This window comes from Giraffa tippelskirchi, chromosome X, assembly GCF_054371585.1.
Source record: "Giraffa tippelskirchi isolate mGirTip1 chromosome X, T2T-mGirTip1v1.2.pri, whole genome shotgun sequence".
Classification (NCBI taxonomy): Eukaryota; Metazoa; Chordata; class Mammalia; order Artiodactyla; family Giraffidae; genus Giraffa; species Giraffa tippelskirchi.
Genome location: NC_137289.1, coordinates 138,724,973 through 138,740,170, shown reverse-complemented (window position 1 = coordinate 138,740,170; position 15,198 = coordinate 138,724,973). Strand labels below are relative to the sequence as shown.

General features: G+C 40.6%; 1 protein-coding gene across 5 annotated transcripts in view; it reads right to left on the bottom strand.

Annotated features, from left to right (window-relative positions):
• The window catches only part of SCML2 (Scm polycomb group protein like 2), a 115,458-nt gene extending 107,948 nt beyond the window's left edge, over positions 1-7,510 (bottom strand). For 3 of the 5 annotated variants that reach the window (XM_081564665.1, XM_081564666.1, XM_081564667.1), the window contains exon 1: positions 7,324-7,510. Coding sequence is in view for 1 of the 5 variants with exons in the window: in XM_081564664.1 (XP_081420790.1) it covers positions 6,779-6,916 (138 nt within the window). In the remaining 4 variants the exon portion in view is untranslated. Of the gene's footprint in view, positions 1-6,778; positions 7,245-7,323 lie in introns of those variants that run through there. The other 2 variants (XM_081564668.1, XM_081564664.1) reach the window with 2 other exon arrangements.
• Positions 7,511-15,198: the final 7,688 nt, after the last annotated feature.

The following is a 15,198-nucleotide window of genomic DNA, read 5'->3' as shown; positions in this document are numbered from 1 at the left end:
AAAATATTGTAGTTTTTAAAAAATTTTTGGTGAGATTTTCTTTTGGCTGTCATCGTTCTCCATTCTCTCCTGCAATGTCTACTCTGTAGCTTAGAGTCTAAATCAATGGGCCAAGGATAAAATTCTGTGGGATCTGAGACAGTCCCCCACTCCCACAACTTCCTCCTTTCCAACCTCTGACAGACCTTCATTTTTTTTTTACTCTGAATTTGATTTCTAAAATGTTTGAAGTCTCAAAAAACAGGCCCCAATACAAATGTTGTTATTATAAGTATTTTTCCAAGGAGAACTATGTGTACTATGCTGTACCAGAATTCAGTTTATAAATTCCAACTACGTAACAGTTGAACTAAAACATGTGCTTTAAACCAATATTCACAAAAGAGAGAGAAAAGACACAGAACCTACACACAAAATAATTTAGTGGCAAAAATATTTCATTATATCCCCTTGAGCATAATCAAAAATATAATAAGTTTCAAGGCTAAAAGCCTTGAACATATGGTTGCTGGTGGTTTTAAAGAAAAGGTTGAAATAGGTGATCAAAGTTATATACACACGTAAGTCAACACAGACTATTAATGAAATAGCACAGGTAGAACGCTTTTTCCTTTTTAGTCTACCTTGTTATAAAGATACTGTTTTCAAACACAAATGCAAAAGTTCTTTATTGCTCAGTCAATATGCAAGATAACAGGAGTCTAAATTAACTGCATAAAACACCTTTAAGTTTTTCATTCTGACATGAAAAGTTTATTATTTTGATTTCAAGAAGTAGTGTACATTTACACCTAAATGCAAAAGCACTTACTGACTTAATTGAAATATATTATAGCTATATATTTTCCATTGACAAAGATAAGCTGGCTTTTTTAACCAAAAATTTGCTCCTGGTAAGAGGATTACCTTGATACAGTTTCAAAAAGTGTATACAGTTGGTCCTCGGTATCCACAGATGCAGACAGAACCCATGGATACAGAGGACTGACTATGCTAATCCATTTTATAAGGTACTTGAGCACCCATAGGTTTTGATATCCAAGGGGGTCCTGATACCAACACCCCAATGGATACAGAAGGACAACTGTAGGATATCCATTGCACAGCATAACTTGTTGAACTGGACATGATTCATCACTTTAAGATGTCACAAGCACTTACTCAATTTACTCAGTAATCAAATTTCCCATTTTCTGATATATTTATAAAATTAATCAGAAAAAAACCTCAATTCTAAGGCTGCAATTACCTTTCAAAATAAAATCCCATCTCTGAATTGTGAATAATCAGAATGAATGTTTTTAGTAGTGAAGATGTATCATAACAAGTTTTCTGGAGGAGCAGTTTTAATTATGCTTTAGTAAAGTCTGACCCCCAACGAATTAGAAATTAGTTATTTTTCTGTGTCAAAGCAAACCCAAGAAGAAAACTAATTTTAAGAATTTTTAATTTATCTAAAGAATTAAAGCCTCCAAGTTAATAATTAATCCCCTACGATTTTAAAACAATACATATATGAAATCTATGCATTTAGTTAAAAAGTATGTCATGTCAGAAAACAGATAAATGGAAAGGCTGCCAAAATCCCAGTTTATAGTTGTAAATTCCTAAGGTTTTAAAGCACAGCCACAGGCTAATTGCCCAAAGACCTGCTGCCCACAGACATTTGCAGATGACTGAAGTTAATAGCCGGGCATGTCAATTTACTACAGGCAGCTCTCAGTGCAGGACATTTTGACAAAAGAATTGGGTCAGGTTACAGCCTGTTCCTATTATCACGTCTAGATTTATGGTTTCTAATACTGGCCCTACAAGAAATAATGGAAATGATGATAGCAACAATCCCTGCTAGACAACAGATTACAGAAAAGCAAGCAACAAACCATAATCTGAAGTGACCAGAAAACTAAACATCCCTGACCATACTTCAAACACGAAGCAGGTGTCAGTAAACTACCCATTTAAATATTTCTACAATCTCTCAAAATCTCAACACAAAAAAATCTCAAGCTAAAACCAAGCAATATGTAAATATTTAAATTACTGAGTACTATATTTTAAGTCTTTTAATAATCATCAAAGACAATGTAGGTCATTTGAACAGATTTATGAAACTCTACCAAATTAATAAAAAACAAAGAGAATAATGATCATTACCATTCAAATACCTTTAAAGTATATTGGAAAATATTCCAAATAATACTTCACATCTTTCAAAAGAAAAAATAAAGGCAGTTTCACAGCAAAGGGCACAAGTTTACAACTGTATTCAGGGAGGCAAAAGAACCGAAGAAACATGTGATTCACTCACTGTTTAATTTAAAACTAAAAGAAGTTTGTCAGCTAAAAGAAGTTTGTCAATACATCTGCTTATAAGACTATGTCAAGACTACAAGGTACTCAAGCAAATGGAGCTGTTTGTCTGGAGTTCAGCACCAGTTAACCCTTATGAGAAATAGAGGTCGAGAAAAATCAAATATATATTCTAAACACAAAAAGCAAAGAGAATTCCATCAACTTTACCCTGAGAAAAGAAAAGTGTTCTCAAGATATGCCCTAGAATTGCAATATCTGTCCCTTCTGAAGTTTACAATGGCATGTTACCATAAAAGGTGGGCACTCTCTTTCTGCTCTTACAACAATTTGCTCCTATAAACTTAGGAAGAGGCAGAGTCACAGCCATAAACACAGGTCACAAGTAGTAGGTAGTCAAATGCTCTCTACCTTCAAATGTTTCCCAGCTCTTTACTCATACAAAGCATATTCTTCTTTTAACTCCTTGGTTAAATAAGAAATTCACTAGTCTATGTCAGATGAATATGAAATTAAACTGAACAGCACCATCATATAAACTGCTTATAGGAACCTCAAACCTTTCACTGTTAACACAATAAGATATTCTCATTTCTTTAAAACCTTTCCATCACATGCCTAAAAAAGGAAAGCAAGAGAAAAGTTTAGGGATATATGTTTAGAAGAAGTCACTTAGCATAAAAATAACTAGTATTATTATTTCTAAGGTAACCAAGAATTACTTATATTAGACAAAGTGAAGTAGCTCAGTCGTGTCCGACCCTTTGCGACCCCATGGACTGTAGCCTACCAGGCTCCTCCGTCCATGGGATTTTCCAGGCAAGAATACTGGAGTGGGCTGCCATTTCCTTCTCCAGGGGATCTTCCTGATCCAGGGATCGAACCCGGGTCTCCTGCATTGTGGGCAGACGCTTTTACCGTTTGAGCCACCGATAAAATAAGCAAAAATGCCTTCCTCATGAAAACCAAACAGCACATGCATATTTCAAATCTTAATTTTTTAAAAAATTTTCTGAAGTTAGCCTGCTTTAAGAACTGCCACCTCTGGTATCTTAAAAAATGTTATCACTACAGTAAAGGCATTTCTACCCTTAAGAGTAACCAAAGCCCAAACTAGTTAGAGCCTAGAAAACTTAATTGCCACTAAATTATGCCAAGCTATTTTAATCTAAAATAAACAACAGCAGTTTCTCTCATTTATTTCCCCAAAACAAAAGGATTACAAAGATCAAGAGCCCAAGCTAAGTAAGGAAGGGTAAACTTTTTCTTTCAAACTGACCCACATTTGCCGTTTTCAAAGTGTCCAGGCTTTTGCTTCCTAAAATCAACAATCACTTCAAATTCTAAGATATGATGGATGTAGTAATTTTCAGACACTAATAATGTTCCTTAAATTCCTAGGGGTATTTGATTTTCTCACTCCAAACTATGAAATATCTGGTAATGCCAGACCAATATTCATACCATACCCTCATGGCTCTGCTAGCTGATGGCTAGCAGAGTCACTTAATTCATATCTTACATATCCTAAAAACCAAGAATACTACTAGGAAGAGAAAATTTGACTCCCAGGGAGATGAACTATAAGAGAACATAACCTCAGATTTCCATTCACAACTGGAATCAGAACTGACCTGGAATAAATGAAAAAAGGAACAAAGTAACCTGGCCAAAAAAAAAAAAACCCCTGAGGTGACTAATGACTCAAATAACAAAGGATCCTTTGCACCCTTCAGTATTCCAGTTTCTGAAGTTCCAACAGTCATTTCTATTAACTAAAACAGCGGGGGGCAGTAAATTTTCAAGTGCAATTTTCCTCCTCCCTCCCTCTCTCCCCACACTGTAAGAGCTCAAGCTAAAATTGGGATTTGGGCCTTCCTTAAATGAAACAAGGGGCTACATCATTCTTATTCAAAAAAATTGGCATTTACTCAGTCTTCCCAAGGCACTTTACTATCATCAATTATTTCTCAGTAAGGCAGTGCAGGATTACCCTGACCATTTCACTGATGCGGAAACAGACACCAACAGCAAAGGGAACAGGGGCAGGAAGAAGTGATAGGAAGCATCTGGGAGGAACAGGCAGGCAGCTAAAAAGGAACAAACCCCAAAGAAAATGAGAGTCACATCTGGCTTATAGCTGACCATCATAACCCTTGTTATTTTTTAGCTCAGAGAGACTTCTGAAATGTTATGAAAAAAAGAAAGGGCTCTAAATTGTCACTTAATATCTAGTTACAGCCTAAACTACTCAGTCACAGAAGATACTTAGCATTAAAAAAGACCCACTCTCCAGAACCCGTACTGATTTCAATTTATACCAGTAATTCATTTTCTCCCTCAAGCCTAACCAGTATGACATCTGCTTGACCCAGAAAATAATCTCTCATAAAAATATATAGCTTTGGGCTTCCTTGGTGGCTCAGTGGTAAAGAATCTGCATGCCAATGCAGGAGACACAGGTTTGATCCCTGGTACGGGAAGATTCTACAGGCAGTGGAGCAATTAAGCCCATGGCTACAAGTACTAAACCTGTGCTCTAGAGCCCAGGAGCCACAACTACTGAAGCCTGCATGCCTAGAGCCCATGCTCTGCAACAATAGAAGCCACCACAATGAAAAGCCCATACACCGCAACTAGAGAGTAGCCCCTGCTGGCCACAAGTAGAGAAAAGCCGGCGCAGCAATGAAGACTCACCACAGCCAAAAATAAATACATAAAATTATTTTTAAATATATATATAGCTGTGTATAATCATAACAAAAGAGGCACAAAGTTAATATCACGTAAGTCAGAAATAATTCAAGTTAAGACTCAAATTTTGTTTAGAGAATTATGACCAAAACATTGACTCCCTGAATTTGCCACTGAAAGAAAAGACTACTTGTTCTACATTCATAATGATTTTCTTAACTATAACCTTGAAATTTTCAGTAATAAACTACTAATGGGAAGCCTTAAACACCCTAGAAACCAGCACACATAGCAGTAGATTGAACTGGACACCATACTACAGGCAACACAGGTACTTAATAAAGATGTGTTGATTGAACCATAAATCAAAAGGGCTGACCAACTGCTGCCTCAAGAGAAAAACCACCTCTTTAAGACTGACTCCAGTTTTTTTGTACATAGGACATCATTAACTTTAAAGCATCCTCACACATTAACAATGTAGTTTGCCCACATTAATCTTTTTTCAAAGTATCAATTTCAAAACAAATCAGGTTCTCTGGGGAGAAACAGGTATACATCCTTGGAAGATCATAAGGTTGTGTGATATGCGTGAAATTTACTCAAAAATGACAGAGCCACTGAAAGTACTGTTCGGCTAAGTTTTTGAAAAAAATCCATCCGACTGTTTTGAAGAATATGGATAAAGACATAGACAAACAAATGCAAGGCATTATGTAAGTACTGATAAACTCTATTCTCAAAATCCCAAATGGACTCAATTCCAAAAGCTATTTTCACATTCCTGCCATTGAATATACAAAACCACAAACAAAGTTAAAGAAAACATTCATCCTTGGAAAGACATTTAATGAGTAATTAAGAAAAAGAATGGTAAGAAAGACAAAACTGTCCTTATTGAAGATTTCCAAGCACTGTTATTGGAAAAAAATAAATATGCGTTTATGAGTTATAGTTAAAATACAACTGATTGTCATAGGAAGTTGCACCCCATAAATGTCACACATTTTATAATACTCTTTCCCCAAAACAGACATATGAACATCTCTGGGAGTATTAAAAATGCAGCAGCATCGGCAGTTGTTTTTGGAAAGAAAACCATCTCCAATAACTTTGTAAATCATAAGATCATAAGGAAGTATTCACTTTCTCTGCCTCAGTTTCCCCTCCTAACCGCCCCATTCACTCTTAGAGACGTCTGTCCTCAAGTCAACCTACAGGTAAGTCGTAAATGCTAATCTTCTAATTCTTCAAAGTAGAGGCTAGTTCCAAATTGTAATCACACTTTATAATGAATGACCAATGTATTACAACCTTTAAAAAAAAAATCAATAGTCTTAAACGTAAACTTGTCTACCTATGCTGCCCTAACATTTGGGGTGAGGGACAAGGGGAAGGCGGCGCGAATTTACAGCTCAGCCCTCAAAGTTACGTACAACTTCAAGACGCAAAATCTATTCAACTCTCCTACTCGCTCTCCCCCTGGCGATTCACACCAGAATGTAGCACAACCACTATCCAGGTAGAAAAAGCGAGAACGCTATCTCGAAAAAGAAGTGGTCCTGCGACCCAGTCTTGCCGCGATATCGCGGCGGCCGCCTCGCCGCTCCTGAGAGCTGCAGACCTACTCTCCGGCCCCCCACTCCCACCCGCATCCCACCGCTAGAGCCTGCCGCGCCCTCCCGCCCCCTATCTCCCCCGAGAGCGAGCCACCGGCGCTGCCCCCCACCCATCCGCGCCGAGCCCCGGGCCGCGAGTCTAACGTACACACCTGGCACCAGGGCCCGAGCCCGCGCTCGGCCACAAGCGCATCCTTCCCAACTGACATTTCCTTCAGAAACTCCAAAAGTTCTCTCACAAGTCTCCGGAAAACTCCGGGGCCAGTTTCAGCACATATCACCAAAGTCATCCCTACTCCTCAGCCCCGCCGCCCACCTACGTTGTCCCAGGACCCCAGCCCGGCCCCACCCACGGGCGGAGGATGCTCTAGAAGGTGCTGTCCGCGCTTCGGGTTAGGGGACCGTTGGAGGAGTGAGGCCTCCGAACGCCGCGGGCGGGATGGGCCGGTGCCGAGCGACCGGGCCCCGAGTGTGAGGGGCGGCGCGAGAGCGATTGAGGGGCGTCGCGGAAAGCGCTACGTGGGGCAGGGGAGCCCCGGCCTTGGGGGTGAGGCCGCCGAGGGGTAGAGGAGCCCGGACCTCGGTGGTGAAGCCGCGGAGAGTAGCTGACCGGAGTGCGGGACCGATCTGGGGCAGGACCCCGCGGAGCGGTGAGGGGGCGTTCCTCGCGGGGGACGCGCCGCCGGAGACTCCCTACCTTCTGCGGAAAACAGCCAGAGCCCAGAACGCCAAAACTCCGCCTCTCTGGTCTTCACGGAGCCCGGGATCGCCTCACACCTCGAGTCTCGTCGGCGAAAAGAGCGAAATTCTGTCACACAGGTCCCGCGAGCCAGCACCGGTCTTCACACCGCCGCCGCCATGTTTGAGAAGCCGCGCGCGAAGCCGCGCATGCCCCGCAACCGCCACCGCGGCCCCGCCCCCTCCCCTCCGTCCGCGTGCCCTGCGGTTGCCGCAACCGCGCACTTTGACCGTTGCCGCGTGCGGGGCCAGAGCCGGGGGCTCTGCCGGAAGCTCCCGCGGCCGGTGGCCAACGGTGAGACTCTGCAAGCCCGGGCAAGACCTTGGCAGTTTTCCCTCGTCCGCCCCCCCCAACCCCGCCCCAATCTGCCCTCCCGCCAAAAAAAAAAAGTCGCAGCCCCTGCACCCAAGACCGTGGTGGGCCCCCAACTGGGAGCCCAGGATGCGCATCAAGTTTCATCCAACGGGAACTCGCTCCCCTTAGCCATCGACTGTGACTCTCGGCCACCGCCCACCCTGGCCACGCACCGAAAAGGCAGGCGCTTCCCTAGGAGCTCGAGCAAGTTCGATGAGCAAGGAAAAAGCAGTTCGTTAGAGCAGCTTGAGCAAAGCCACTCCTTCGCGGGTTGCAGCATAGTCCTTGAAACAGCTTTTCTTTTTTTTCCGTGAGTTTTTGCCAGCAATCCCCTCCAACTCCACATTCCAGATTTAGTTGTCCCTTTAAACTCAGGCTTCAGCTAACGGGAACTAGATTAACCTGGAGAGTAAAATAATTTGCTCACAGGACAGGCTTGAAGGTACTCCGGAGCGTCTTCGAGAGTGGGTTTTGGGGGTCTCCTCTGCTCAGTCCCCCTGGCCCCGAACCCAGCGGTTTGCGCAGGTGGAGGTCGCACCTAGGGGCAGGGGGTCGGGCGTTAAAAAAAAAGCTCCAAAAGGAATCTCTCCCGCACAAAATGTAGCAAACAGAAGACCAGAGAAAAACATCCCATTCCTCGTTGTGAGGTTGGGTATAGGCAGATTTAAAACTTTTGTTTGAAAAATAATACAATGTGCTGTGTTAGCTAAAAGTAAACCATTGGCAGGCCTTTCTCTCTACAACTTTTTTGAAAAGTTGGATGAAGGTTTTGTATCCATGATCTGCTTAACTTAGTATATAGGGCATGAGTTTTTAAATCATAATTCAGGAGTAGTAACCTAAATTATAAAAAAATGCAGAATATATCCATTTTCTACAATGCAGAATAAAATTATTTTCATATGACACAACTTATGCAATGTTAAACAAGGACCAAATTAAAGTATTATTTATTGTATCTAAACACTAGAGACTAGCACAAGATCAAATTGCATCCTTTAAAAATGAATAAATAAATGTTAGTGCAAAATTCAACAAAATTTGAAGGTGAAAATAGAAAAACTAGGCCATTATTAGGTGCAAACTAGGTGCAAATATTAAAGAGAGATTTGTTCCATCAGTTGTATATTATCACATAGGAGGAAAAGTTGAAATTGTCTAAGATGAAGGTTTAAAAATATTTTTAAAAGCTAGAAAGTTACCTTTAACAGGAAAAAAATAAACAGGTTTAAGTTTAATCTTAGCAAACCCTTAGTATGGGTTACTGGGGGGGGTTAAATTTTTAATTACTGGCCATTGTCTTTCTAATCCTGATGCAGTGGAAATATCTGAAATTCATCCTACATTCTATGAAAGACTTGAGTTATCACTTAAGACTCTTACACGTATGGACCATTTATTAAGTTGTAGAAATAGTACTCTGATTGTAAACTGCCTGTCTCAAGAATGCCTCATCTACTTCCCATATTTCCCATGAAATTACTGAAGCCCTAATTCTAATAATGTAATTCACATTATCTATATTAGAATATCTTCTCAATGACTGTGATCACCTAAGCATTTATAGAAGAGTCTCCTTGTTATATTAAATGTTATTAACGATAACAGCCACCATCTATTGAGTATCTACCAAGTGCTGAGAATCAGGATAGCCTCTTTAGATACATAATTTTAAATATTCATAACATTCTTTCACAAAGTTCTTATTCCCATTTTACAGACGAGGAAATGTAACATTATATCGCAAATAAGTGCCAGAATCAGCTTCTAAATATACACTTGAAACTTCCCTAACTATCCCTTCCAACTTAGTCATCAATCATATGCTTTCATCATAGATCATGTATTTTGTTCAGTTGCTCAGTCATGTATGACTCTTTGAGACCCCATGGACTGCAGTACTCCAAGCTTCCCTGTCCTTCAGAATTTGTTGAAACTCATGTCCATTAAGTGGATGATACCATCCAATCATCTCATCCTCTGTTGCCCCCTTCTCCTCCCACCTTCAATCTTTCCCAGCATCAGAGTCTTTTCCAATGAATTGGCTCTTTGCATCAGGTGGCCAAAGTGTTGGAGCTTCAGTCTCAGTCCTTCCAATGAATATTCAGGGTTGATCTCCTTTAGGACTGATTGGTTTGATGTCCTTGCTGTCCAAGGGACTCTCAAGAGTCTTCTCCACCACCACAGATTGAAAGCATCAGTTCTTCAGCACTCAGCCTTCTTTATGGTCCAACTCTCACATCCGTACATGACTACTGGAAACACCATGGCTTTGACTATACAGACCTTTGTCAGCAAAGTGTATCTAGACATTCAATAAAAATTATTTTATTTACTTGTACCTTGCTTTTCTCCCTTTGCCAAAATAAACTCAAGACTGCTTTTTAATGTTAGCATAGATCAGAACATCACTGTTTCTTTTACATTACACAGAAGTGTCTTGCACACAGTAGAAAGCTGGTAAATATTTGTTGAATGAGTGACTAGATGAATGGATAATGAATACTACTATTACAATGTTTAGTTAATTTTGCTTAGAAAACATGAAAATGAGACTATTTGAACTGAAAGAATAAGGACTAAGACTAGTGAAATCTAAATTTTCATGCTTATTTTTCAAGCCTCAGATTTCCTTCTGTGGATTTGCTCCTATAGTTCTGACTCAGCCCAAAACCTGTGACAAGCTTAAAGGAGATCTGTCATCCCCAGCCAGCCCAAATCCAATGCAAAATACTCCTGTATCTCAAGTATGTTTGATTACTTCCTTTTGCACCTTTCTTTAGGATTTAATATTAGTTCATCAAAATGAAAATATGATCTTCCTTCCTAGGTTGTTGTTGTTCAGTCGCTCAGTCGTGTCCAACTCTTTGCGACCCCACGGACTGCAGCACGCCAGGCTTCCCTGTCCTTCACCATCTCCCGGAGCTTGCCCAAACGCATGTCCTTTGAGTTGATGATGCCATTCAACCATCTCGTCCTCTGTTGTCCCCTTCTCCTCCTACCTTCAATCTTTCCCACCAATCTGGGATTCAAAGCTATGGTTTTTCCAGTAGTCTTTCCTAGGTAAGCAGGTTTAATCTAGATTTCCATCAGCAGGCATCTGTATATTGAAACGATATTATTTGCACAGGTCAAGTTCAAGTTTTCAGATGCTTAGTGATGTTGCCCTCTAGTTTTCCCACTTCATGCCCTCCTTTCTCCCTAAAACACAGAAGCCTAAGCCTGGCAGAGGCTAGAGATCCAAGGTATTCCTGGTAAACTCACCATGCATGTTTTCACTTTAGTGAAAAAATCTATACAGTTGGTATTAAATAACTAATTAAAATAGAAACTGGGTTTACAAACATCTTCAGATACTTGTTTCTAACAAACTGACCCTTTTCCGAGACCCGGATTAGATCCCTGGGTCGGGAAGATCCCCTGAAGAAGGGAATGGCAACCAACTCCAGTATTCTTGCCTGGAGAATGCCATGGACAGAGGAGACTGGCGGGCTACGGTCCATGGGGTTGCAAAGAGCTGGACACGACTGAGCGACTAACACACTTTCACTTTTTCTCCATTAGATCAAGAGCACATATCAATAAGATATAAATTGTTTTTTATTTAAGATTGTTATTGTTTGTTAAAATAAACTTCTTTTTCCTAAGTTCAAAATAGTAACTTCCTTGGAAAAATATCAAGAGGTAAAGTCTGTGATATGAAGAGAGAGATGCCAATCTAACAGAAAGACTATGTCTTATCAAAAGACAGAGCTGCATCAGGAGGTCTGAGCTCTTGTCTTAAATTCTTAGTCTATCATCTACTAACTAGATTTCTTTAGCATCTTTCCATCCCTCAACTTTTTTCCTTTTAAAAATGGGGGTAATAAAATCTGCCACACTCCACAGCTGAGAAAGTGCTACTCAAATCTATCAGAAAACCACAAGGTCTTCCCTTAATGGATCCCCACACTTTAAAAAAAAAAACATAGATTCATCTCCTACCAACAAAATGTATGAGATATGAGCTGACTTTGTCCAAGTCAGATATTTTATATACTGTGAAAACTAGCATAATTTCAATGAGCATTATAGGGTACACTTGGCCATTATTACATTCACCCAGTCCTTCAGTCAAAAACCAAACATTTATCGAACACTTGTTGTACGCAGCTCTGCTGGAGGTGGGGATATCAAAATGAATAAGAGAAACTGAACACTCCAGGAGTTTACACCCAATCCAAAGAAAGAGGGAGGAAAGGAGGGGGTTTAAGATCTTCAAAAGAACTAGTATCTCCTATCACACTCTTCATCATATCAAACAGTTTTAGATGTACCATATAATACTGCATAACTCAATGAATGGAATTGCAGTTGACCGACTGACATAATGTCCTTTGGACAGTTAATTAAAACATTTACTAGTTCTGATTTTACACTTTTTGTGCTGGTTATTCTCCATTTGAGCCATTACCCACACAAACCCCCATGCATTTTCACCCTTCTTTGTCCCTGGGGACTTACCTTTCAGTAGTGCTGGCCCTTTTGTCAGCTGGTTTGGCCAACGGCAAATGTGATGGGGCGGAGGGGAACACAGGATGGGGAAAGAGAGAGAGTTCTTTCCACTCTCTTCCTGCCTGGGACCTCAGACTGCCAGTGGCAGTGACTCCACTATGACAGCTCTGGGCAGGGTCTCCCCTTTCAGGGCTGGTTCTCACTAAGCCTTCAGGAAGGGGGAGGAGCAGGTACAGCTTCCAGTTTCTAATTCCTGGGCAACCTCAGCATCCCTTGTTAGTTCCCCTAAATCTACCTACACTTCTGTACATAATTCATTCAATACTCTTCAAAATTATATATGACTATACCTTCTGTTCCTGCTTGGACCATTATTGAAATCATTTTATTCTCATGTTTTAAGCCTTGCAATTGAGAGGATGGAGTAGGGGGTTCAGATATTTCTTTTGAGAACTTATAAACCTGAGGCACTGTGGTTTATATAGCACCTTAGGATGTCATAGCCTGTTATGTGTAAACAACTCACTACAATCCTGTGGATAAAATCAACTTGGAGACACTGTCTTAGAGTGAAGGTTAAAGAAGATAATGTGTAAAAAAAACACCTAAATGCTGTCTGTTTATTGATAACAAACACTCCACAGTTACTATACTAGTTCCCCATAACCTATTTTTTTTTTAGAGGGTGAAAGAGATAATATTTGAACTCAGAGGGGAAGAATGCAGAGTTTGCCAAACAAACAAACAAGATCATAGGGAACAGCATATGTGCAAGGTAATGAAAAGTCACAGCATGGTCTTTGAACAGTGAAAGATTCAAAACGTTCACTGGGCTGTAGAAAATACGAAGGGGTCGGTCAATTTAGAAAGGACTTTGAGTGTCATGCTAAGGTGTTTGAACTACTGAAGGCTGCTAAGCAGGATAGTTGTAGAAAGAGAAATGCAGATCCCTGCAGCCCCTCAAACTGCTGCTACAGTGCCAAGGGCTCTGCTCCTGTCTCCTAATGGAAGGCTGACCTCTGTGAGAGCAGTCGAGATGGGCACGTGCTGGCAGGAGGCCACTGGCCATCCAGCGGCAGCCTCAGAGAGCGTGGGCTGGAGTGGGCAGAGGCTGGGAACAGTCAGAGCAATTGGGCTTTGATGGTCACAGGGAGGGGAATGAGGGCCGGAGCACCAGAAGAGGCAGCTGGCAAGCTGGACTGACCACCTCACAAGGCCACTTCAACAAGTGTGGTTTCATTGTTGGTTGTTTCTTTTTTTTCAATTGACCTTAAACCTACATTCAATAAAGTGCACATACCATAAACGTAGAGTTCGATTAATTTTTACATATGCTTGTACAGATGTACTCACGCTGACATCAAGGTATAGAGATTTCCAGCACCCCAGAAAATCTTATGACTCCTCCCAGGCAAGAATATTCCCTTCCTGCCTTCAAGTAACCATTGTTCTGACTTCTATCATTGTAGATCAGTTTTGCCTATTCTTGGATATCTTACTAATGGATTTATACAGTATGTCCTCTTTGGTGTCTGGCTTCTTTGACTTAACATTTTGTCCCCAAGATTCATCCATATTGTTGAACCTTCATTCTTAGCAAGCACTGCAGATGACTTTGCTGTCCCCCACTTTCCCACAAGCTGTTCTGTTTGATTAAAGCTATTGTAATTTGTCTTACAATTATTTTCTCCTTTTCCTTCTTATGATGAATTCTCTTTAATTAAGGCAGTAGTTTGGCCTCCAATTATAGTAAACCTTAGTTATCTTGATAATGAAAGTTTTGCTTTATTCAAAGTCAAGGGCAGGTTTCACTTCATACTCAAGCGAGGCGGGGTACTGTGTAGGTAAACTATTGACCTTTCTTCCATTTTGAGTTTTCTGTCTAAATACAGATTTGTAAACCAATCTAGTGGCTGGTCCATAGATTTGGGCAGTTGCATTTTGTTTGCTATTTACTTCTGCTCTGCCAAAAGTAAACAAGAAAAAAATAAAGCCGACAACCAAGAGAATTTGATTGGAAAAGTAGAAAAGCAAACTAACAAGGAATAATGGAAAAAGAGACAATGGCATCTGACAAAAGAAAGTATAATTAGGAGAGTCTGGGTTCGAGAGAAGTGGGAACATGGTGAATAGAAGTGGTTACCTGCCTACCCTCAAAGGCCAAGGTGACTGGAGGTCTAAGAGATAGCACATATCATTTTTTTGCCCTGTGAAGCATGGAATGTTCTTTGTTCCTGAGTGGTTCAATTCATTGCATTTCTGTTCCTTTGTGAATATGGATGTCTGGAGATGTAACTCTTCAACTTCCCTGGGGCTTCACACCATTCATTTCCTTCCGATCCCTGTCTTTCTGCGCCAGCCTCCTGTTCCAGTACCAGCTTGACAAATGGCCCCTCTCACTACTCATACTGATAATACTTTAATATATATGTATACATAAAATATATTTTATGTTTATGTATATATATATATATGTTTGGTGGGATGTTCATTGTGATTTACTCTGGCTGTGTTACCATCCTCAAGTGAATACAGCTTGGATTTTACCAACCTAGATCTCTGAAGTCTTTTAGGTCATAACACTTACACTTAACTATTTTTTTTGTATGTGTGTATGTATTTAATTTTTAAAATACTCAAAAGTAGAATAGTGTAATGGACCCTGGGAGCCCATCACTCAGCCCCTGTGATTATGACCAATTCTGCCTCAGTCACACCCCTCTCGGATCTCCCCATCCTCTGTTATTTTGGAACAACTTCTAGATGTCATATTTATTTTGTAAATACTTCATTAAATATCTCTAAAAGGTGACTCTTTATATAACATAACTATATCAGTGTCCTACTGCTGCTATAACAAATTAACACAAATTTAGCAAGTTAAAACAACAGAAGTTTATTATCTTATAGTTCCGGAAGTCTCAGGTCCAAAAGGAATAGGCAGGGTTGTGTTTCTTTTGGAGGGACTAGAGGAAAATCAGTTTC